Source organism: Centruroides vittatus, unplaced genomic scaffold (genome assembly GCF_030686945.1).
Source record: "Centruroides vittatus isolate TY-2023 unplaced genomic scaffold, ASM3068694v2 contig_912, whole genome shotgun sequence".
In the NCBI taxonomy this organism is placed as follows: Eukaryota; Metazoa; Arthropoda; class Arachnida; order Scorpiones; family Buthidae; genus Centruroides; species Centruroides vittatus.
The window spans coordinates 54,447-81,829 of record NW_027122601.1 but is presented as its reverse complement, the minus strand read 5'-3'; the positions used below and the strand labels follow the sequence as shown (position 1 = coordinate 81,829).

The 27,383-nt window shown below is 28.0% G+C and overlaps 1 protein-coding gene across 2 annotated transcripts in view; it reads right to left on the bottom strand.

Annotated features, from left to right (window-relative positions):
• Positions 1–26,023, bottom strand: part of Bap170 (Brahma associated protein 170kD) — a 189,349-nt gene extending 163,326 nt beyond the window's left edge. For both annotated transcript variants that reach the window (XM_067281239.1, XM_067281240.1), the window contains exons 1-3: positions 25,363–26,023; positions 25,177–25,270; positions 24,010–24,107 (exon numbers count right to left, since the gene is read on the bottom strand). In XM_067281239.1, coding sequence (XP_067137340.1) covers positions 24,010–24,107; positions 25,177–25,270; positions 25,363–25,451 — 281 coding nt within the window. In that variant the 5' untranslated portion in view covers positions 25,452–26,023. The remainder of the gene's footprint in view (positions 1–24,009; positions 24,108–25,176; positions 25,271–25,362) is intronic.
• Between the last annotated feature and the right edge of the window lie 1,360 nt (positions 26,024–27,383).

The window sequence follows — 27,383 nt, the reverse complement described above, 5'->3', positions numbered from 1 at the left end:
TCCTTTTCTCGAACTTTTCCTTCAATGTTTTGAAGAAACTTAAATCTGAATTAATATAGTCCTTGTGTTTGGCCTTCAAATGTGCTTCAAGCCGACCCAATTTCATAGATTCGTTTGTCAAACATTGCTGGCATATTAAGCAAAACGGCATCCTCTCATCATTAACTGCTGGTATGAATCCATATTTCAGATATTCCTCTGAATATTGACGAACTTTCTTTTTTGTTGTTCCACTCATTTTTTATGGGCTAAAAAAAATAAAATTTTGTAAAAATAATTCAATATGGCAGAGTAAACGTAAATTAAGAAAAAATTGTTTTTGTGTAGATATACATCTTGCCGCAAGTAATACTAGGGATAAACGCAAGCCCTGAAGATTCCAGAAGATTAGATTGCGGGAATTAAATTCTTATGGACTCCTTTATCAAAGACACTCCTATTAGAGATATTCAAACTAACAAAAATAGCACAATTTATTAGTTTATAAATATTATCAATAGTTTTAACTTTTTATATAAGTTTTTAAAGTTTAAATGTTTAAAAAATAAACAAAAATTATTCAATACGTAAAAATTATATTATACAACATGTATCAATAAATTCATTTAATCATATAAATGACAGACAATTAAAAATATTACGACATATAGGTGTTAAAAATATAAGAGTTAAATTCTTAGAAAAATTTTGCAAAAACGTTGTTACTTAGCGACTTTAAAAGATACAAGATTTCTGCGACAAGAGATACAGCAAAGGGAAAAGCTGAAAAGTTACAGTAGTGAACCGAAAATCGGAATCAATTGGGGACTGGGGTTGTTCAGATTAGGGATTTGTTCCGATTACGGTTTATGTACGAAAAAATATATTAACCTGTCAGATGTTCAAATTTTTCTCCGTTGCGTGTCGCTTCGTGTTGAATTTTCGTCGATTTTAAGCCTAACGAAAATTTTTATAATAATAATCGAGGCTATCGTATCGTTAAAAATTATTTCTGCATTTTGTACAAACAAAATAAATATATTGAAGAATATAAAAACATGAAAATTATACTTTAGAAGTAAATTTAGTATCAAAAACGTTCGATTCAGCACGACACAGTCCGACTGAAAATCGTGCCGATTACCGGCGATTCCGATTACCAGGGTTCCGATTTACAAGTCTCTACTGTACTTGCAGACTCTAATAACATAGTTTCGGTTTTGATACCATCTTAAAAATTATTAAGGGGGTATTATTATTATTATTATTATTAAGGGGGTAAATTATGTCATGTCAATTCTCAAATTGCCCCCCTCCAACCAGCAAATTGCCCCCATGTGGGGCGTACGCCCCACTTTGGGAAACACTGTTCTATACAGTACTTATGAATAAATATAACATTTGGCCAACATTAACAACAATTAAGAAAAGTCCAACAATCTTTTCCTTGTTGAGAAATAATAAATATGTGAGAAATTGTCACTTCCTGGGGTTTACACAATTCCTATATATGACAATATGATAGATCAACAGTACTAAGTACAACGGAGCCACGCACAGACTGTTGAATATTAAACTCAAAGAACATGATTACACTGTTAGAGTTTGTGTACAATAGTACTTACGGCATTTGTTTTCGATAATGATATCTGAGTGGTTTTTGATAATGCACGTATGATACATAGCACATCTGTTCCTGCACAATTCAAGTATCTCAAAAAATCTTGAGATTTATAAAACTACTAAGAAAGGCTTTGCCATCAATTTTAAGGATACATCTTCAGTATTGCATGCATGCAGTATTTATGAAGATTTATAATCTTAATTTCATGTTTGGTGTTTTTATTTATATATTTGTCTATAAATATCTCAAATCCTAAAGTTTTTAATAAGCCAAATGATCACCATACTGAATTGGGCTACTTTACTACTATTAATAAATGGCACATACTGCCTACCTCTAGTATCAAATTACTGCTACTATTAATAATGAAATTTTAAGTAAAGTAGCCCTATTCAATACAGTGATTGTTTGACTTTTTATTTATTTATTTTTTCTTTATTTTTTAATTTAATTTTTTCTGTTCATATTTGTTATTACTTATTTTATGTACTTTATTTACTTCTTGTTTTTTGCTTTGTATTTTATTTTGATTTTTTTTACCTTTCTTCTATGCATGTGACCACCAGCACAGATTTAATGAGTTTCATTTCATTTAAATTTGTTTTTTAGAACTCTGTTCTATGTATAACTCTATAAACCTGACAATGACTTAAATACAGTTGACAACATTTGTTCTTCTAAAAAATTTACTCCTATTAACTGGATTACAGGATTTTTTTTGAGTGTTTTTATTGTAATCTCATCCAGTTTTGGTATAACTTTCAACTACAGTTGCATAATGACGATAACAACTCTTCACATAAAAGATGAATGAAACTGTATCAATTAAAAAGTTATTTTCTATAACGTTTCTCACCAAAAATGTAAAAATTATATTAAAAATTGTAAATATTCATTAAATATATCAGTAAATCATCATATTTACATTTTAATATATCACTAGCTGATATACCTGACAATGCTGGGATTATCCTAAGAAAATATCAAACTGGTGCAAAAAACTTCAATGTATTTTGTTAGCTGGTGAGTATATAATTAAATACTTGCGTCCATTGCAATATCAATAAATTTTATCATTTTTCTTTTGATTCTCTTTTAATGAAATAAATTTTATTTTATTTATATATCTTTCTATAGATTTCTTCTGTCACATTTTACAGAAACATTCACAAAAGTTAAAAAATCTCTCTTAAATGACAAAAAAAGTAATTCTTAACACAGTAATTTGCAAGAAAACAATTTAAAGTGCTATATTTCATGAGATGATAATTATATTTTAAAGAAACATTGAAAGTAGATTAAAAATAACAAAATTTTTCAAATACAGTAGAGCATCGTTTATCCGAATCAATTGGGGACTGGGGTTGTTCGGATAACTGATTATGTACGAAAAAATATATTAACCTATCCAATGTTGAAATTTTTATCCGTTGCGTCACTTCATGTTGGATTTTCGTCGATTTTAAGCCTAACGAAAATTTTTATAATAATCATTGAGGCTATTGTACTGTTAAAAATATTTTCTTTATTTTGTACAAACAAAATAAATATATTGAAAAATATAAAAACAAAAAAATTATACTTTAGGAAGTTAATCTAGTATCAAAAACGTTCGATTCAGCACGACACAGTCCGACTGGAAAGCTTTCGGATAAACGATGCTCTACTGTACTTTCAAAATATCCATGCATTATTAGATTTTACGTTAGAAGCAATAAAGTAAATTATTGGTTTTCATGGAAAGTGACAGTAACCGATTAAACAGTAACAATACATTTTTACCAGATGCACATCATTAATTATTAAGAATACATGATCTAAAATTGTAAAACTGTTTTATTAATTTACTATTTTCAAACAAATAACTGAACACAAAATTAAATGTGCTGCTGTGTGTTTCTAGTGGCAGATTAGTATGCAAACAGTGACCTTACAGACTCCTTTGCTAAAATAAACTTTTATGGTCATTGAAAAACAATTTGTAGACTTTTGTGTATTTTTCTATAAAATATGAGGAAACAAGTTTGTAAAGATGTATATAAATAGAAAGAAAGAGGTTTTCTGAAGAAAAGGTGAGAGAAAAAAAGACAAAATTCAATGGCACCACAAATCTAAATACAAATATGCCTACAATGATCTCACACAGATACAACTGTGCCACAAACAAACACAAAATTTCCCTTTATTTGTAAGATTACTAATAAATGATAAAATTAAGAGAATATAGAAAAATACAAATGATTACAAAGTTGAATAACAAAATATACATTTGTGTAAAATATTCCACTAGAAAATATTTCATATTTCATTCAAATTTGATTTTTTATAATATTAAATTTTATTATTGAATTTCTATGATTCAATTAGATTCCAAATTCTTCAAGCATTTTTAATAGAAAATTTATACATTTCATCATATAATAAATACAATTTATGCTATACTTACAAATGCATATTGTGACAAAAAACATTCTTCTGAAAATTTGAATTTTATAAACTTCAGTCTAAATTATATATATATATATATGTTACCATGAAAAACCGAAATTAGAGAATGTCAATATTCTCTGGTGAATGTGGACACACAACAAATATGTCAGTGAAAGACCAAATATTTGGTTATATTATTATACATTTGAACTATCCTCAGTGTATGTTGATAAGCACAGATAAGCTCTGGTGGAGGTCGAAACAACAAGCCAAGAAGCCGCAGCCAGAAAGAAATGACAAGAACACCAAATGTTCTGCCACAATTGAGGCCACGTTGCACCTATTTGTTATACTCTTGAACACTGCTGTTTGTTAGTGTTATGTAAAGTTTGCAGGTTTGCATGCAATGTTTGCTTAATTTTTATTTTTTTATTCGATATCCTAATTTATAATTAATGGCTACTGCAGTGAACCATAATCATTTTTTAAAAAAGTTATGTGCATTAATTGCTAGTAAACGAGAAGACAGTTGTTTTTATTTTTCTCAAGAAAAGTACTTTAAAATACTTTCTGAAGTGATTTCTGCTAAAACTAAGTGCAGCACACCTTTGGATTACAGATGATTAAAACATTTTGACAGTTTCAAAATTAATGATGAAGAAAAGTTAATTGTGTCATTAAAACCAGGAAAAACGAATATACAGTATTTATTATGTTATCAATAATGAATTGTTCAGTACACTATCCGAAACTCACATCAGAATAGCCATGGAGGAAGAACATGTATGCTTAAAGAATTGCAACTTAAATATAAAAATATTACATGTGAAGTTGTAATGTTATATTTAAATCTATGTAAACAATGTCAAATGAAACATAGTGCACCTAAAAAAGCTACCGTTGTGAAACCAATGGTCAGTTTGGAGTTCAACTCAAGATGTCAAGTTCATTTGATAGACCTGCAGTCACACAGGGATGATTACAAGTTCATAATGGTATATCAAGACCATTTAACGAAATTTGTCCAGTTACGACCTTTAAAAACTAACACAACTTAAAAAGTAGTGTATCACCTTTTTCAAATATTTTTAACATTCAGTGCCTCAGCTATATTGCATTCAGATAATGGTAGGAAATTTATTAATCAAGTCATATCCAAATTGTATGATTTGTGGAAAGATGTTAAAATTGTTTACGGAAAGCCTCATCATAGTCAAACACAAGGCTCAGTTGAAAGGACCAATCAGGATATACAGAATTTGTTAACTGCATGGATAAACGATAACAATACAAATAAATGGTCAGATGGTTTGCCCTTTGTTCAATTTGCTAAGAACACAACATACCATGAAGGAATATGCCAAAGTCCTTATGAAGCTGTGTTTGGCATTAAACTAATAAGAAGCATAGAATTGTCATCTTTTCCTGGCAAACAAATTGCAAATATTGAAACCGAAGAACAGCTTGAAGAAATTGTTAATACTTTTGAAGAAAATTTGAGCAGTGACCATACTGAAAACCATATTCCAAAGGAAAATATTGAGCTGCAACCTACCACATCTTCATATGAAGCCTGACTGAATAACACTAGTTTATTTCTATAAAATGAGTAGCTGCGAAAAAAATATTCTACTGAAAGCAACAAAAATCTTACAAAACTCAAAAGGAAAATTTCCTCCTACTCATATTGGTGATACCATACGAATACAAGTCCCTGATGTCAACCGTGGTCGTACAGATGCCTGAAATGTGTTGGCTGTTGTTGTTGGAATAGAAAACTCTGACTTTTAAAAATTAGCAAACAAAAATGGTACTCTCAAGCAGCTTTATACCCGTAATCAATTCATAATTTGTAAAAAAAAGTTACTTTCCATAGATGAGATTTCTTCTTAAAAAATGTCACTGAGAGAAGCAGCTGCAACTAATTCGAGAAGTGGAGGGCAATGCTATATACGCTGTAATTGCAGAAGTAAGTGTTCCACGACTAAATGCAATTGTAAAAGGAGGATTGTATAATGTTAATCACATAATATGTAAGTTTATAATTGGTATTATTTTTCTTTTCTGATTAAGAATGTACTGTTCATTTTAGGTTCAACAGTTTATTTACATGTACTCTTAAGTTTTTTCTATTTTGATATATCATAATATTATTTCTTGTATTTTGACATATATCATTTAAAAAGTTGCATTTTTGTGTTAACATAATAAAAATATTTTTATTTAACATTCACCATGCTGAATGTCAACATATGCTGGTGTAAATGAGAAATAATGATATTTAGCAAATATTTTGTATATACACCAAGTGACTATGTGAATGCTGACATTCCCCAGAGAATATCAATATCGATTTGCCAGATATCGGTCATTCACAGTAACATCCATATAACATAGACACACACACACACACACTGTTTCTACTTTCTCTTATTAATGTGCTAAGTTTCATTTCTAATAACTGTGAAAAGTTATTTATATACTTATGTCCAAAAGTTAAGCAACAAAGTCAAAAATTAGTTATTTGGCAAAAAACATGTAGCTGAAAAATTTGTAGAAATACAGAAACTAACCCACAGAAAAATTTTGCATATCAACATTTTTAACAAGGAAACATGGCAAATATAAAAATGGTCTGTTCTGTGCAGAGCTTGTATCTCTGCTTTATGGACTCCAGAAAGAAATTCAAGATATCTACTCATTTTTCAAAATTTGGTTAACATCATATGAGTGCCAGTGGGCAACAGAAGCAATAAGACATCTAAACAGGGCTAGCAACAGCCAGAAATAGTTAGAGTGCTAAATGCCAATTGTCCTGTCATTTGCCACCTGTGAAACTGATAACAAAGTGAAGGAACAGAGTCGCAAAGATCAGTAAGTGAATACCTCTGAGGATAACTGTTTTCTGTGTCTGCAAGCATGACACCACAGGTCAATCACTGCACATAAACTTCCTTTGGGCCTGGAAGCATTGACAAGAAGAATGATAATTCGGCAAACTGTTTACAGAAAGCTATATGCAGGTTAGCTGTAAACAAAATGACCAGCACTTTGCATCCCACTGACACCCTCACACAGATGAGTCCAGTTAAATTAGTCTCAAGATCACCTCAACTGGTCTCCACAACAATGGCATACTATGCTCTACATGGATGAGTCATGGTTTGGTCTGCAGAATGATTCCAGACGGTTATTAGAATGCCTGGAACTTGATATCATGCCAGTAACATCTGTGAAATGCACGCATACAGATGGTTTAATGGTTTGGGCAGGGACAGCTGTCAGCAGCCACAATGATCTCCACATCTTCCCTCATGGCAGAGTGACTGTAGTGCAGTACAGAGATAACATGCTTGCACAATATGTTTGTCTATATCTTTTGGCCAAGGGGTCTCATGCCATTTTTATAGACGATAACACATGAGTTCACAGGGCTTTACTGGTTTTTTCAGTAATCTTTGTTCCTCTTATAATATTTTGTTTCATTTTCACAAGTACAGAATATTTTGTAAACTATTCCAGCTGTCGTGAGAATATTTACTTCTTTTCTTTTTTCATGCAGTGAAGGAACATCAAGCAGCTATTCGATTAGGTATAATGATGTCACCATGGTATTTGCATTATAGTGAGACAAATTGTATTTTATATATCTGCATTATATACAAGTCAAAAGGCCCAACGCGGGCATCAGGGCATACTAAATTACAAATAAAAATAATAATATACTGAGTATTATACTGTAAAAAATATAATAATAATTTATATTGTTAATTTAAATAATAGCTAGGGGTGCCCCTAGTGGCCATTTTTGGCATACCGTGATAGAAAGAGACTACTATATATAGCTGAAAAATAGGCAGACTGTTAAAAGAAAAATTAAAGAACATTTCTCAATAATAAACAAGAAAATATAAATAATATTAATTTAAATAATGGCATCATTGTTGATGCATGCTGGGATAGATCTGTTAACTATAAATTCAATAAAATTTCTCTAAAGTTTTCTCCAAAGTGATAAAACTTGGAGAAATGCATATGATAGGTAACTTATAGTTTTATACTGAAAGTGAGAATAAATAATTCCTTTATGCTGATCATTTTGAATTAAAGTTGTTATGGACTCATCTTCTGTGGTCAAAAGCCATCCTGACCAAGGTGCATCTTCAAGAGAAAAATCTCCTGCCCTAAATTTTGAAAACCATTTCTGGCATATTTGATCAGTTACTGCATCTTCCCCATATACAGCACATATCTTCTTTTGAGTTTTTGTCACATTTTTTCCTTTTCAGAAATAATACAGCATGAGATGTTGAAAATGCACTTTCTTATCTTCCATTTTAATGTGCTTTTTTAAAAAATAACTGTAATCTTTTAAGAAATTCTGTTATTAAACTTACTTATAAAAATGTAAATATTTGTAATGTCCACCTAAACAAGTTAAAACTTGATAAGCACAACAGTGGTGACACAGACAAGCAATTATGTAAATACCCGAATGAACTTTTGGTTCAATTCAATACATTATAAAACATGCAAAAAAATAATATAAAAGATATATCAATAAAATAGTACTAAAATAAAGAAGTTATTTTTTTAAGTTATTAAATACAGTAGAAGTCTTAATATCCAGTAATTCAGCATACTCTGAAGAGTAGCTGATAATCTGAAGTTATTAGATAATAATCTGGCATACTAGGATTCAGCAAATTGGAATTTGTTTGGACTCATGGTATGTTCAAGACCCACAATGCAATAAAAAAACAGAACTTCAAGCAATTACATATTACAGACGTGTTTGGAAATGCCTAAAAAATTTAGTAACAACAGTCTTGTAGAAACAGCAGTATCTCCTAAAAAAAATAATGATTTCTTAAAATCATATTGTTATCATTGTACGTGTTGAAATTGGCAGTATCATCTGCTAATGTTTGTGCTCTTCATTCAATGTCCAGTAAAGTCTTTATTGATGATGGTATGCACAACAACTGACACACAGCCATGTTTATGCTGCTAAAGCCATATTTATACTGCAAAGAGGTCCATGTTTAAGATGCTGAAGTTGATGGTGTGCACCATTCTTAAGAACAAGGAAGCAATAAAAACAGCAAATGTAACTACAGGTGTGATAACATTGACCTCCAGGTGATTGTATGTTATTGAGGAAATGGAAAAATCATCACCTAGTGTAAATAAATGAGAAGCAATTGGCTGGTCATATCATCTTTAAGAGGATTATTTGTAAGAAAGCCAAGAGAGCTGAACAGTGACCTTAAAAAACAGCACATCACCACTCCTCACTAAAGTACAGTGAATGCAATTTTGATTTCATTACACAGCACTTATGTATTTTATTTATTGTTTTCATGTTTTAATTTATTATTTAGAGCATTTAACTGTTATTTTTACCTTAAATTAGTGAAATATGAGGTTATTTCATGCAAGAGAAAATTCAAAGCAAACATTCCCTTTTATCTTTAGTAATCCAAGTAACACAGAATTTAAGAAATGAAATTCATTATTGTGCATAGAGATTAAGAATTAAGCATATTAAGAAATAAAATTCATTATTCTTTATAGTAAATGAATAAATTTCAATAAAATTTTCAGAACAGATTGCGTACATACAATTTGCTCAATTGCATGAAATTACTTGCTTCCACAAATGTATGAAAGTCAATGGCACTTATTACAACAATCTTGGAATTATCCCATTTGGGGTTAAGCATTGAGAAAATATAAGTAATAAAAATCATTTAATACCAATAAATAGTGGTTATCTTATTCTTTAATTGGATTTTCATTAAGTAAATATCCAAAACAAAATCATAAATTGTGATGTTGTGATAAAAAACCATTCAACCTTCCAAAACTCAAAAAGCATGACACATTTTTATAAAATTAAGATAATTAAAATACATTCAAAAATAAAATTAAATAGAAAATTTAGCTATTGTAAGCTTTCTGAAGAAACCAAGGATATTGCAAAGCAAGCAGGCTAATCATAAGTCTATAAACTCAAAACTATAAACACTAAATTAAATGATTATCTGTTACCATTATTAATTCATAAGAATTCTGTAACAAACTGAATGAACATGCATTAAAATATTCAATGAAAATTTTACAGTTTACTTAGTTAATTACTTATTTAAATAATAAATGAAAGCAAAGATTCTCTATAATAAAAAGAAAATAGATGTTTTATCATTAAAAATGCCAATACAATAATATATGAAAGGTTACACACAATCCCCTATCAGTCTAATCAAACTTAATCTATTATCTATTAGAATACTCTATAACAATCATTACAAATGCAACAACTTAAAAATAAAAAGCTGAGATTAAATAATTAATGTTATGAATCATTTTTACTGGATTTGTCTCATATTATTTAGAATTGAATATATGAATAAATTTTAAGAATGCAGTAAAATTAAACTGAAATTGTAGCAATTTATAATTTTAAGCTTTATTTTATTCATTTTTTATTTTAATCTTTATTACACTATACTTTAATAATTAGCCATTTCAATATTTACTTCTATATCTATAAACTAAAATATTTTATGGCAAATGGTATAAAGTCTAATTTTCTGTATGAAAGGGAAAATATATTGATAAAAAGATAATACAAGATATCTATTAAATGTCAAGTCATTTGTAATTTACAAAATGTTTTTAAAATTTTACAAAAATATATACTTTTAAAGATCAGTCACAATAATAGTCATTTATAAAGGTCACCCAAATGAAAGTGAAACTTTTGGTTTCTTCTGTAATGGTTTATTAATTGGAATATGTGAACATATAGGATGTAATAGTGATACATACGTTACATATTCATTATACAGTTGCATTGTCTGTTAAAGAAAGTGTTCCAGCTCATCACTATGTTTTGAATTCCCTGTGTGAAGAACGAACATCCATGGTTGGCTGCAGGATCAGTTTTCAACATCATCTCTGATCTCAACATTGTTAGCAAACCAGCAGTCTTTAAGAGCTTTTTTCAGTGGCCCAAAGATGTGGCAGTAGCAGAATGACAAATCAGGGCTTAAGGAGGATGGTCAAGGACCTCCCAGCAGAAGCACCACAGCAAATCTTGGTACACTATTGCCTCATATGGCATGAATTGTTGTGCAACAGAATAATACCATTTTACAATATACTAGGTTGCTTACTCTTGATAGCCATTTTGAGTTTGTGTAACATAGTGCATTATGTGGTTGGAAGAATCCATGTCATGACTGTACCTATTCAACTTGCTTCAGCACATGCAAATAGCATAATAACAGCTTGCTTCTTGATATACAACACCTATCAATGCAAATGCAAAGTTCTGTATATTGAAATAATGACACTAATAAAAGGTACATTCAATAAAAAAGTGCTATTAAAATTTGGGAGGATGAGCAATAGTGTACTAATTTTTTAACACATGAAACTTTAAAGGCTGAGGCAACAGTACTGTGACTGGCAAAATTGTTGATGCATGAGAACAAGAGACAATAGACTGATAAAATGGTAGCACATTTCCAACAGTGAATGAAGCAAGAACACTAATGTTGTCTGATTTTTGACAAAAACCAATCAACATTCACTTGCACATGTACAGTAAGTAGTACAGTAAAGAGATGTACACCTGTCTGCAGCTCATGTATTCAAGAATAGCTTTAAGGTTTCAAAAACAGCCCATGAAAAATTCTCCATAGCATTCACTGCAATCATGGCTATAGACCATGTTGGTGTTATCCTGCTGGAAATCAGTTCATCATCTGAAATGATGTCTAAATTTGGAAGTAATTCTTCCTTAAGCATATCTTGATAACATTTAGCATTCATTCACCCTGAAACTATGACTAAATGATTTTCCAAGCCTTCCAAATGCCCTTTGTCATAAATGATGGTCCTTTTTGCTTTTTCTACTTGAAATACTGAAGTTCTGTGCAGAGATTGTGCCAGCAGGAGTAAAATTATCAGTACCAGTAATATCAGAATTTCTTTTAATAATTGACATTTTGTCAAAATTAAAGTGAAACAAAAAATAAAAATTATAATCCACTAATATAAAAAGTAAATATAACAGAATTTCTTTTATAAAATTCAATTTATACATACATACAATAAATTAAGTTTTATAAACTTTCTTTAAGATAATATTTACAAATCTAGACAATGCAAAACTGTTCCATAATAAATACAATACCGTACTAATAAAAAAAAACATTTAATTAAATCTTAAGTCTTTTATGATATAATATTTTAACACAAAATAGAAAAATGATGAAACTAAAAACTGAATAAAATGAAATATGATAAAAGAGATGATATTTTTATATTCAAGTTTGTCTTGATATGTTTCTTTAAGTAGAGGTAAAAATGTTTCAGAAAATATAATATTAACTTAAAGAATATTTAATAGAGTAAACATTTGGAAAGATGGAAGAAAACTGCAGAAAATAATGAAATGTGAAAATAATGAAAATGTTTTCAAATTTGATTATATACTACTGTGATCAAAAACTATTGGGAATGATTCCATTAAACTGTGCACGTGTAAGATGACACTGTCATTTTTTTGTTGTTTGATATGACTTTCATCAATATCTAACAGCAATCCATATGTCATCATCAGCTTTCATTTACAAATACAGTGGTACCTCGGTATACGTCTGCTTTAGAATACGTGCTGTTTGGACGAAACAACTTTTGTTTGGTATACGACTTAATTCAATTATACCCACTATCTATGAACAAGTAGCACTATCGGTGTACTAGACCAGACTAGACATTCGCGGTGCCATAGTCTATAACAGTGGTTCCCAACCGGTGTTCCGCGGAACACTGGTGTTCCGTAAGCATCTCTCAAGTGTTCCGCAGATTTAGTTGCAAATCGGAAAGTGTACAATTGTATTCGAGCTGCCGAATATCAAAAAATTAAAATCATAAAATTTTCATAAACTTAAATATATATGTACGACTCGTACTTATGGAGTGTACTACTGTTTCAAATAAGATAAAGGCAATGATAAAAACTGAATAAAATATGTAAAAAATCATCAGGCACAAGTTTCCCATTAAAGTTATTTAGATATATTTTTCCTGTCTTAGAATTGGCGTTAATAATATGAGTAGATTTTGAATTATAACTGCTCAATTCAAATAAAATAACTGATGACAAGCTTATGTATTTCATATTAACTTAAGTAAGTGTTCCGCTAAAGAAAATTGCTCACAAAAGTGTTCCGCATCCTAGAAAAGGTTGGGAACCACTGGTCTATAACTTTGTTAAATTTCTTCTGATTTTAATTTGTAAGCAAAACTTTATTATTTTCATTAATAATGAATTGCAAAAAGGCAACAGAAAACTAAAAGAAAATGACTAGAATCACAATGGAACTGAAAAAAAAGATTGTTGAGAAATATGAAGGTGGCATGCGTGTTCAAGATTTAGCTGTTGCATACCATATTCCGAGAACAATGATATTGACAATCATGAAAAATAAAGACATTATTAAATCTGCTAATGTTGCAAAAGGGCTTAAATCAATTTCTAAACAGAGATCGGAGACATTAGATCATGTTGAGAAATTGCTTTTGCTTTCGATTACTGAAAAACAATGTGCTGGCAACAGCGTATCAGAAGCAATTATTTGCGATTATTACTGTAATAACTTTAAAAATCTATAATAAAATTTATTCTTTTATTAATGTGCTCAAACAGTGTTTCAATTATTTTACAATCCCATTAATATACCATATCAAGGGAAGATTTCTTTACACGAGAACGGATTAATCATTTTTATATTACTTCTTATGGGAAAGGTTGGTTTGGTATACATCCTATTCGGTGTAAGTCCAAACATCAGAAACAGATTAAGGTCGTATACCGAGGTTCCACTGTAAATGCTTGTTTTGTATGTAACAAATTTTTTAACCTGCAATTTTTTAAAATGTTGAGTGTAATTGAGCAACAGAAAAAACGTTGAAAGTGTTGCAATACACTTTGGTGATGATAATCTATCAAAAACAAGAGTTTCAGTGGTGTAAGGGAGGCAGAGAACATGTCAAAAGGTAAACCACACTCTGGTAGACCATCCACTTCAAACGATAAACACGTTGCTCAAGTGAATATCTCTATAAATTTATATATTATATCCCAGGTTGATAAGTTAATAATTATAGGCTTTGTCATTATATTTAAAATGTGTACAAGTAACATGTTACTAACATTTTTACTGTGATATGTTCCAGTATCATTTGGATCTTGTCAAGCAATTTTAAAAATATTATTTGAATTTGCAGCATGTTGCTTCTCAAGTTGTCCTAAAAATGTTGAATTTTTTCCAAAAACAAGTGTTCAACTGGCCGAGGAAATGCTTTCTCAAGGCAAATCATTCCTTAAAATATATCATTAGAGGTGATTAAACATGGATCTATGCTTCTGACACTAAAACAGCTCATCAATCAAATAAATAGTGCTTGCAATAAAAATAACAGAATATTTATGAGAGATGAACTTAATCTCTATGAGACTATCAAGATAAAGCAAGAATAAAAAGACTACATTAAAGTCATTCAAAACTCAAAATTATATATAAGATAACATACAAATACCACCTTATCTTTGCCAAGAAAATATTTATTTCGAAAACAAACATTTTCAGCCTGATTTACAGGCCATCATCAGGTTCTGAATATTTTCTTGGCAAAGATAAGGTGTTATTTGTATGTTATCTTTGGTGTTTTGCTAAGTACTTTCTGATATTGTTGTATATAAGTTCATATATCAAGGTTATATGTTGAATGTTTCTTTTGATTGTCATGGTCTTGTGCATCATGAATTCCTTCTGACTGGCCAAACTGTCAATAAAAATTATTATTTCAGCATTTTGCATTATTTGCTTGGAACAATTTATAGAAAACCTGATTTGTGGCAAGAAAACTCAAGGATTTTGAACTACAGTAATGCAGCTGCTCACAATGCTCTGTTGTTCATGAATTTTTGACCAAAAATTCAACAGATATGGCTCCACAAGCTCTTATTCACCAGATATGGTACCATGTAACTTTACTATTTCCTAAACTAAAATTTCCATTTCATGGTCACCATTTTGAGTCGATTGATGTCATAAAACAAAATTTACTGCAAGTCCTCAAAGGGTTTCCCAAAAACTATTTTAAAGCATGTTTCGAGGATTGAAAAAATATTGGCGTAAATACATTTTAGTAGGAGGAGATTACTTTGAAGGAGACAAAACAAATTTTGGTGAATTCAAATCTTACATTATAATGAACATTCCCAATACTTTTGATCATAGGAGTATATGCTTAGATATGTTACAAAATTTACAACTGAATACACTATTTTTTCTGAAACTACAATTTAAATACTTTTAATGTAATAATGCATAATTAAAATTCAAACTTTTAAACTTAAACACTTTTGCTATATAGCATTTTAAAATTATAATAATAATAGCCTATTTATTAAATGTAATAACAAATAATTTTTTCCAAATAACTAAAGCAAACATTTTGATGCTTCTTTTATAATCAAACTTTCTGATCTAGAAATGTAAGGTTCCAGATCAGAAACAAAATTTATTTCAGTGAAAATTTTTATTCCAAACTAATACTGTACAAAGACTAAATTCCTTTTATATGATTCTAAGTTCAATAAAAATAACAGAATATTTATAAGAGATGAACTTAATCTCTATGAGACTATCAAATAATTTAAAATCACAAAATCATAGAAAACAATGATCATAAATTTTCTTATAAATTAGATATTTCTATGCAATTTAACTGCCTTAAGCAAAATTCAAGAAATATTACTCATTGAACATTATTTAGGCCATTTTTTTCACTTTTTATTTACTTTTTTTTCCCGTTCAAAACTTAATATAAAATATTTGCTACATATTAGATAGAAAATTTTAATTGTGATGAAAAATACGAGGATCGTAAATATTAAAATATTTGATATGAATTTTCACATTTTTTATAAAACAATAAATTACAATAGGCATTTACAGTGGTTATTAAATCTTGAGAGTTTCTACACTTAATTATCTCTTCACCTTTACTTGTAATGATTTTTTAAAAATCATTTGTTTTTAAATCACTACAAATTTATTACTTCAAATATATTGACATAAATATGCCATTTCATAAAGAGTTTGATATTAATAATTAATAAGTAATAGTATCATGGCATTCTAACTAATCATATACACTGAAATAAGAATTTATTTAAATGTTAAATAATTATTATTCATCCATAGCATAACAGAAGATTTTAAATTAGTTAAAAATCAATTAAATATATTCAATAAAAAAAACTATAATTATGTCACATAATATAGATCATCAGATAACAGATCTAATTTAAATATTTTAAATGTAAAGAAAATATTCAATTATTCAAATTAAAAATGTAAGTAAAAAATTTAATTTAAAATATTTTGAAAATTATGTGATTATTAATGTAATTAATCTTGGCATTATCCGCTAAATGAAATCACATTCTAAGTTTTATCCTTAACATCAAATATGGAGACAAATAATTAAGAGATATTTTACAAAAAAACTAAAGAAACACTTATTTTTAAATGAAATTGAATGCTAACAGAAACAAATGAAATAAATTTATACACAAAATTTTTAATTAGAAATATTTTCAGAGAAAATAATTTATCCAAATTAAATTCAGATGTTTAAATTACACAAACAATATATTAAATTATTAGGAAGGAGAGAAAAAGAGAGAGAGAATGAACGAAATATTTAGAAATAAATTGTTATAAAATCTTTAACATGGAGATAAAGCAAAATGATCATTTGAAATCAACTTTTTTAAGATTTTTTAATGAAGTCTTAAGTATTTAGATTTCTACAATATATAGTTTTTAGAATAATGAAATTTGAACTAACTTTAAAGAAATTAAAAATATTTAATAACAAGCACAGTAGGCTTATGAAATATAATTAGAATTTAAAAACTAAAATTTAAGTTCCATCAATCTCATAACACTTTAGAACAATTATATTAAAAAATAGAGATAATTTTCAATAATGATACTGCTACTTTTTAGTATATTTAGAAATATTTTATATTTAATGATTTTAAAATTTTCATTATCAGAATTTATAATTCCTAAGTTATTTTTGCTAATAAGTCTCAAAAAAACTAATGAGAGCATTGAAACTGATGAATTAAGAAACATCATAACCATCTTATTAATTACTATTAACATACTAAGTGATATCACTATTTTTACATGAAAACTAGAAAAATTCCTGTTCTTAACCTGAATATATTAGCTAAGTTAAAATGTTCTTTATGTATGTGTATGTATATATTGAAAAATTACATTAAAATACAAAAACAAAAATAATTCCATTATTTTTAAATCAATAATATTCACTTTATATGCCAATAAAGTTAATTTCATGCAAGTTTTTATAATGTAATCACATCGATTAATTCAAACTTAATTAATTTGAATTATTGGATAAAATTAAACATGTTATTATTCCTCTTAAAATTCATATGAAAACTAGTGTTAAAAATGCAGTTAATTCAAATGCTAGTATATCACATTCAAAAATAAAACTTGAAAAAAGAAGTAGCATATGGTCTATTACTTTATAAAATAAAATTTATGCAAGTTTGAGGATTCTTTAAAATGCATATCTGTAAATCCTTGAGATATATGAAAAATCAAAATATTGACATTTGAGTATAGATTGATAAATAGTTCTGCTATGTCTAAACATGAAATAAGTATAAATTATGTTTAGCTAAAAATTGCAAATTTAAAGGGAAAAAAAGTGGAGAGAAAAATCAAAGGTGTTCACAATATTGCTAACACTAAAAATTTATAGAAAACTACTTTAATTTTAAATACAGATAGGGTAAAAACAAATCTGATAAATTTTGAATTAAGATATTCAAAAAACTTCAACTATATAAAAAATCTATATGCCTGAGATAAAGAAAAATGGCCAACAGTATTGGTTATGTAGTATATATATAGAAAAAATGACATCATAAGCAGTTATTACTACTTGTCACCACAGTATAGTTTAGAAACAGTTTGCTTGAGCTAAACATTGGTGCTATAATCTATTCTTTAATTTCAGTTATAGACAAAAGTAGCATTTTAGTTAAAGAACTACAATATAACAAAAAAAGGAGGTATAAAAATTGAGCATTGCTCTTTCCAAAACTATGAACAAAGTAGAGAGACAGAAGATACATAATTATGCTGAAGATAGTATTTTCCTATTATTTAGATGACTTTCAGTCAAAAACAATACTCACACCTAAAACCACTAACCGGTGTGAAAACTCCAAAGACTTGACTTTCAGTCATTTTAGAAAATTTAATCTTTCCATGTTTTTATCAACAATCACTTCTGACTTTTTTAGTTTCATAGCATAATACATACAAGCGTCCATTTTCCTTTGCACATGTAGATGTAAAAGCCACTTAACAACGAGCGTCGTGCGAAGTGGCAGAGAAAGTTAGCAAGCTCGGACGCTCGTCGATTCTCTCGATATAATACGGACTGTCGACAAGTCATGAGTGCTTATCCTCTTCCTTCGGGATAGATTAGGACGACTCTGTTGTCGGAAGGATGAGGCGGCTTTCAATATATTAGATATTCTAATAATATTAATATTCTAATAGTTTCGTCTCCCAGCACGGGAAACTGAATCATTACTTGCATCGTTTTAAACTTATCAACTCCAGAAATTGCAAGTGCGGAATGCCGGTTCCCGACACGATATCTCACATTATTTTCGACCGTAGCTCGTTCGATCGATGGCGGAGGAAGCTTATTTTCTTCCTTCGAGATCACGTCGTGGCGTGGCCAGTTCCGCTCTGCGCGCTCGTAGCAGATAACGAAATATTTAATTTAACCAGGAATTGTTTCGAGCAGTGCGCAGCTTTATACGGTCCCGACTAACTCTTTCGTACTGGCAGTCATCTATAGGTTAAGCAACTTAGCATAAGTAAACACACAATTGTTTGCTGCAGCAAATCTATTAAGCAAATGTTTAGAAACAATTTGCTATATGATATCATTTTGTTTAGAAATGCTTTGCTGTGTAGCAATCCAGAAGTACTGCATAAAGAAACACAGCCTTTACATATTTGCCATTAAACAATATAATTTATAAAATCAAAATGTGTATCTTAATTTTTTATAAGATTTTGAGATATCAAATATTTTTATTAAAAGGAAAGCTAAAAAGTTAAATATGTTATGTAGCAAACTATAATTGATGACTGTTTTCTTTCATTCTGAATAAAAATTTACAAAACATCTCAGTCATTTTCAGTAAAATATTTGCTAAATTTTATCAAATGCACAATTATATTCAAATAATCAAAATAACTCCAAATTCATTTCTCATTAGATTTGCTCCTGATTATAACATGATTCTAAAAATGTAAATAAGTTTTGCAAAACTTGTATAATAAATCAAATTCCATAATTTTAATTTGTTGTATTATGCAAATATTTTCTTTAAACCTATTAGATAATACAGTCAAGTCCAATGAGCCAGTTGCACAAATTTAATCTCAAGGTTAAACACACTTTATTCTACAGAATTATCTTTGACATATTGCACAAATATAAAACTGAGATAAACTGTGAAGTAATGTAACTGGCCAATTTCATATGGTTAAGAATTTATCCTATAGATTAGCAAAGAAAAAAGATGGATGACCAATGTGGATAATCTTAAATTTAGAATATTTAAAAAAAGTTTATCTTAACATTGGCAGGATATTTTCAAGATCAGATTTTATAACATTGTGCAGCAATTTTAAGTTTTGAGAATTGATTTTGATTTAAAAGCTACTGTACATAAATAGGCAGAGTTAAATGAATCTTATTTAATAATGAGAAATGATTAATAATCTTGTTATATAAAGTACATGTATTCAAAAAATTGTAGATAGTATCCACCAAATCTCCCAATAATATTTTTATATACACTCCAATCTATCCCACACTTTCACTTAGGCCTACTCATTTTTGCTCCATTTTGTTTACCGTTGTTCTTGGTAACATTCAAATAATCTTGGTAATGTGCAGTAAGAATTTTTTTGACTAACTGGCCAATAAGTATTTGACAAGTCAAAGAAACTTATGCAATAAGCATAGCTTATTCTTTAAATTAGTGACAAGCTCAAACTTATTCTGTAGCTTATATATAACTTGCACATCAAGCCCTTAACAGAACATAAAATAAGGGAACAGTTTACTTAAAGGAAGACTTTTTCTCAATTTTCTCCCTGATGTTTTGTTAACAACACCTGTAATAGTACAGCAGTCCATTTAAATGAGTGCCTTATAAGCAGTTTTTTTGCACAGCAATCTGCATAAGGAAACTATTCTAAAGAAAATTTATAAGGTCTATCTTCAATCTTACAGTATCACCACCCAGAGTACAGGAATCTCTACACTATGGTAGTTGTTAAAATGAGGGGAGAAAGATGAATACAACAATGAACAGGACAGGTTGAACAAGACAATGACAAAACAAACTGTTCACAAATCAACAAAATATGTTTCTCAAAGATGCATTGTTTCATTTAAACATAGTGAGAAAACATTTAGAAGAAAATTTTACTGATTATAATGCATTTTACAAGATTAAAATAAATGAAAATTTGTTTTGATTGTTTATTGCATGAATAGTTACAAAGGTACATGTAGTTCAGTTCCATGTTTGTAAATTATCATAATAAAATTTGATAGAAAATAAGTACAGTACTGCAAGAATAAAGTTTTGTTTTTATACTGTATGTCCCATTAGAGAACATTCAGAAATTTTGGAGCAAGGGTAATTTCAAATCTTTTCAGCTAGGCTTCCAACTATATTTCTGGGAAGAAATATTGATAAAAGTAATGTACAGCAGAGTTTCAACAGTTTGAATTAATTGGAAATGAGATAACCTCAAACTATCAAAAACTCAAAGTATACAGAAAATACATACAATGGAAAACAGTAATAAGTAAAGGCATTAGATAATGTTTATCATTATAAGATGAACATGACATTAATCATTTCACAATGCATTAAATTGAAAGCCAATATTAGACCTTTCAATGTGCTTACAATTCCAGTGTGTTGTATCTCATCACACACATGATTTGAATTATCAAACATGTAATTTTTATGCATTTTAGTTGAGTATGTATACTTTGACTATATGGAACCGCCAACTATCAAGATTCTACCGTAACTGGTAAAAATACTGTATTTACTGATAATTCAATAAAACAATAGAACTGATGATATAAGAATAGAAATCAAAATGAAAGTTACACTAAAATTATGCAATAATGAATTTTAAACATAATGTAATATATATAACTATAATCCAATGCATGCATACTGCTGTTCATTTGACATTTGATAAATTTTAACATTTTCAAACATGTTTTAAGTTATATAAAGCATAGAACATAAAAGAGTAGATATACCGAGTCATCTTTTTACTTCAGATAAGGGAGCATGATGCAGCAATCCAAAAGGTGTTCTCAAGTGATTAATATATTTAATAATTGATATATAAATTCAACTTTCATTTATTTTAACTCACTATGCATTGCATAAATAAATCATATATATATATATAATATATATATTATATATGTATATTATTGCTATTTCAGAACTGCAAACTAATATGTAAAACAATATCTAAATCAATAAATTCTATATGGGATAAAATCCCAAATTGAAAAATATATTTTAAATAGATATTTTCTTAAATATAAGATCTTAAGTACAGATATCTCACAAAATATTTTAAGTTCTTTTTGATATTAAAGTTTTATAAAATAGAAAACTTTTAGAAAAAATGTCCTAAAACAAAAAAAAAATTTATCAATAAAGGATATCAATATATACTTTATTAATATTCTTAAATAAAAACTTTAAAAAATAGAAGCTTTTTCTTACAAAAATGAAAATAAATTACATAATCATAAATGATTCATTTATCATCATTTAACTAATTTTCCAATCAATAATCAATTTCTTCTTTCAAAAACTGATTTTAAAACATTCTTAGTTACTATTATTATTAGTAGTAATTATATGTTCCAATTATATTCAATAATAATATTAAAACAACTCATTTTAATATTTTTTATTTACATTAATAATATAAAATTATTTCAATGAATATCTATTTAATCACAAAAAATATTTTGTATAAACTAAATTTTATTTTACAGCTCTAAACAAACAAAAATAATAATGACTAATTACGTCGATATTTTTCTAATTACCTTCGAATTTATTATAAAATATATTAAAAGTTCATCTTTTCATATAAAAATGAAATATTATTTCAAAATTTATAAACATTGCTTGATTTCATTTTAAAACAAACCACATCACAATTTATTAAATGTAACTATTGTACAAGGCTTTATCTTGCCTCTCCCTAATTATAAGAAATTTTGCTTCATTAACAAAGTTTGATGATAAATATATTGAAAGATTTATAAATACTAATCAATAAAAGTTACAAGAAAATTCAAGCATCAAAATTCAATATTTATGAAATTAAAAAAAATTAAAAATAAATAAAAATTTGGCTTTAAATTTTATTTATGTGACTGGGTTAGTGGGTGGATAAAGAGATATGTAAATGTTTTCCAATCTATTGATCCAAAAAACAAAAAACCTGTATCTTTATCAAAAGATAAATTCTCTGAGATGCTATAAAATTAAATGACTATATTTGTCAATATCATCACTTGATATTATAAAAAAAAGCTTAAAAGACGAGTTATTATTCTTAAGCAAAATACACTTATCAATATGAAAATAAAACCAATAAATTTTTTAAAATATTTATTAATATTAATTAAATCCAAATAATTCATTTATACAAAACATAAAAGAAAAAATTTAGTTATGAAACTTAATATTTATTTTGATCCGAAGTTATTAAAATCAATTTAATATAATATACAGTAATTTCAAATTTGATTTTCTATATCTTACAATATAGTTTGAGATCTGTTAAGTAATATCATTTATATATTAAAAAAAGAACTTATTTAGTTTAATATTAAATAATCAGTAACTATTTCATTTTCTTTATGTAAGGAATAATAAATATCTATAATTATAACAGGAAATATAAAATTATCATATTTAACCATGCTATTCAAGTCTAAAATATGGAGATAAACAAATTTCATGATGATGATAAATTATAAGACAAACAGAATTAAAATATATATAATCATTTAATTTCCTTAAAATCAATATTCTTAGATTTTTTTAAATATTTCAAAATTTAAAAACCATCTTTGTTAATTTTGTTTAAAATTCTTTCATATATTTTTTTAAATCTTAATTTGCTAATATTATATTCAATATATTGAGTAATGAAAATTAAACTTATCAAAATTCATTTAATTATACATTAATATATATCATTAGTTTAAACATCTTAAACTTGTTGCCTTCTTCTAAATAAAAAATTTTAAAAATCTGTCTGAAATATTTCAACAAAAACCTTTCAATTCAAACATTTAAGTCATGCAAATTCAGTTAATTTAAAAATAATTATTATTATTTTTATAATATTAAAAAAAAATCAATGAATGTGATGTCTAATTAACTTTTTTATTTACAAAATAAAATTTGTTGTGAGAAATATAATAAATTTGGATCTTTTCAATTTATAAACAAACAACATAAACTGACATTTGACTTTTTAATCTATCACAATTCTAATTATTATATTATTAAGCTAAGCAATATAATCCATTAACTGAAGATTTTAATTTCACATATATATATATATATAACGAATTCTCAGCAACATTTAAATTACTGCAATTCTACTAAATAAAATTTAAATAAAAAAAAACTCAAGCAAAACTAAAGTTATATACTAAATAACTAAAGTACTTACCTGATATATAACTGTCTAAGAGCCAAAGATGCATTTACACATCCTTTAGGTAGTTTGAGATTGTCAAAGATTACATCCCATTTTTGACTATCATTTACCTAAGGAAACACCAAGAATAATCAAACATATCATCTTGTAAGTAGACTGTAATGTATTTGATACTACCGAGTTAACTAATCAATAAAATTTAAAGAGATAGAAAAATCCTCAATTATTTCATCCGAACAGAAAATGTAAAAATTTTTTTATTTATCCTCTTAATTTACTTTTCAAAACATTCCAAAACAGAACTTAAGAACTGATTTATTTTTAATGAGAATATAAATTATTGGAAAAAAGATCAAATTTTCAAAAAATTTCAATTCTAAGAACTAATGGTTTCTAACAATAAAAATAACAAATACTTCATTTCAAATTATCTCTATCAGCACAAATCAGATAATAAAAAACAAAAACAATACAATTCGATCAATAAAAATTAAAAGTAATATATGAATATACTGTTTAAATATAATTAAATCCATATAAGAACGTCAAGAAAATCTTTATCCAATTTTTCAATTTATTAAAAAAAATAAAATAAAATACAAAGTAACATCAATTATTCATATAAAATTCATGTCACTTAAAATTTACAGATTTGAAATAACCAATAATAACATTGCTAAATTGCAGTAAAACATCCTAATTTGTAAGTAAGAAAGGTGAACAAAAAGTTTGAAATTTTTAATTAGAAAGAATAAAGTCAAAGACACACAGTAAAGCATTAGCAGGTATGAGAGAGAATAAAGTTGGGTAAAAAAGCTAAAGTTTACAAAGACTAAAGAATGCAGTATAAGTAAAGAATGTGAGGAAAAAAATCTTACTAACAGATGTTAGAAATCAAATTGAAAACTGTTGAAGAAAGTTAAGAAATCAATCAGGAAGCTAAAACCAATAGAAGATAGTTACAACAAGTGTTTAATAACCAGTATATGAGTTTCTTAACCTTTCATCAGTCAAATGTATGAATATAGTAAGAGATGCAGATGAAAAGATAAAGGAGCAGATAATGTTAGTGTCACAGATTAAATAAAACAAGATGATTTTGACAGCTAGGAACGAAATGAGGGTCCCGAAACGAGTTTATTATGGGGGTTTAAAAGTGAGAATGGCATGGATTTTTACCTTTTGCCACCCGCCTTGGGCGGTGACTTGGTTGTAGAGCGAAAACAAGTCGATCTCCCGACCATTTATACGTGGAACGTGTCGAAATTGCGTCCTAGGAAGATATTAAGAAGCAATGAGTTTGTGAATGAGTAGAAAACGACAACAAAAGCGAGCCAAAAGAGATTGAGGCAAAGCATATATTACCCCCTATTGTGATGAAACTGTTTCAGTTCGTTGACGAATGCGTTGTAGTCCCGCCTGTAGGTGTCCGGTTCCTTATGGAGCCTCTCCATTCTCACTCAGATGATCAAAGTCGGGCCAACACTTCGCTTAATCCACACATCGATAGGAAGGATTCGGATGAGATCGGCTAAGCCTCGTCCAAACACCACTTAGCAACGACAGCGCGCGCTCCGTTGCCAACAGGACTGCACTCCGAAAAAAAAGCGGAAAACCTAAACGGACTTATCAAACTGAACGTGCATCGCTTTCGCGCACCATAAATAGATTCCTTAAATATCGATGCAGTTTAGACATACGACTTCATCGTCCGTTGATAAAAAAACTCAGCAATTGTCCCTCAGAGGGATCCATCAATTGCTCCATTGTCTTAGCTACCGACTCGGTTCAAGATGGCGGTTTCGAGAGTTGGCTGTAGTTCGGCTAAACGCTTTCCGTCGTCTCATACACGCTTATTTTTCGAATTCGAATATTTAAAAATACTTTACACTTAATGTTTGTTTGAGAAACTATCCGGAGATCGAGCTTTGCTATAATTACGTCATAGCGAGTGCGAGACCTATTTCGTCTTAACTTGTTTACGCCGACGGAAGTGTCGGGACTTTTTTCGCTGGTTTTGGTCGATTCGTTGGGTTTCGATGACGAACTAATGCTCGTGGACGCGAGACAACGTGTTCCGCGTGCAAGGACTTAAGTTTCGCGGGGGATTTTTAATTCGGGTGCGACGTGACGTCATCGGTCATTCTGAACTTCGCCGCCGGTGCAGCTGAGTCTCGCTCTTTACATCATCATCTAAAATGCCATTTTTATAATTTTTTCATCTTTATCATAAATTCTTCTGCTATAACTACTCTATCAAAGGGTACACGTAGCCCCTCATCTTATTGATAATGTATTAGATTTCTACTCCACCACATCAACAGTTATCTCCTATCATCCAACTGCTAACAATCAATTTTTATAATAAATATTCTTTCTATTTTATTTACTTGTTCTTTTCTGAAAAAAAAACCCAAGAACAGCTGTAACCCTGACAATATAACATTTCTGCAAATTTTATCCTTACATGTTAATAGAATTCAATAAATAAATAAATAGCCGGCATTGTTGTCAATTTTAATTAACTTGTAATGTCATTAATCGCCATTTTGATGAAGTAAATACGTAACAGTTTCTGAGGGGAATTAATCTACAAACAGAAAAAAAAAATTGTTGTAAAAACGTTTTTTTTAATTATACTCGTATTAAATTGCAGACTTACAACTTCTTTGTAAAATATTTTAAATTTTGATGAGTCAGCCGGTGAATCAGTACCTGGTTCGCAATAATATAGAATATTTTCTTATGTTAACATTAAGAAAACTAAATCTTCAAAATCTCTTTGAAAACACTACAAGTAAAATTGCATTTAACTTTTAAATCTATTCTTTAAAAAATATTTTAAAATAAACTTTAACATTTTAATTGATTTTTAAAGCTTTATTTATGTAGTCAAAATAAAATATATTAAAACATATCGTAAAATATGAGGAAAAAACAAAAAGTTTTAATATTAAATATATTTTCTACATAATAAATGAATAAAATATAATACTGATTAATATATTTTTTAATGTTTCTAAAAGGTAATTTTTCTGCAAACTAAGCCAATTAAAATTTCAAAAAAATAAAATAAATTTATAATAATATTAAAATAAAATTATTTGCTAAACCAGAGATTTTTAAATTATTTTAATCATTGCACATAATCCGTAAAACGCGCATTGCTTCCGTACAACAATATAAAAATATTGAACTTGTTCTTTGAATGCAGTATTAAATAGAATAATATTCAATTTTCAATATTAATAATTATTATTATTGCTATATATTTAAAAAATTTGTACATATAATAAATATATATTGATAAAAATATGATTAGATTGTTGAAAAACTGCTGTAAAACATTACATTCAGAACTTAAATAAAGCCGTTTTATTTAAATA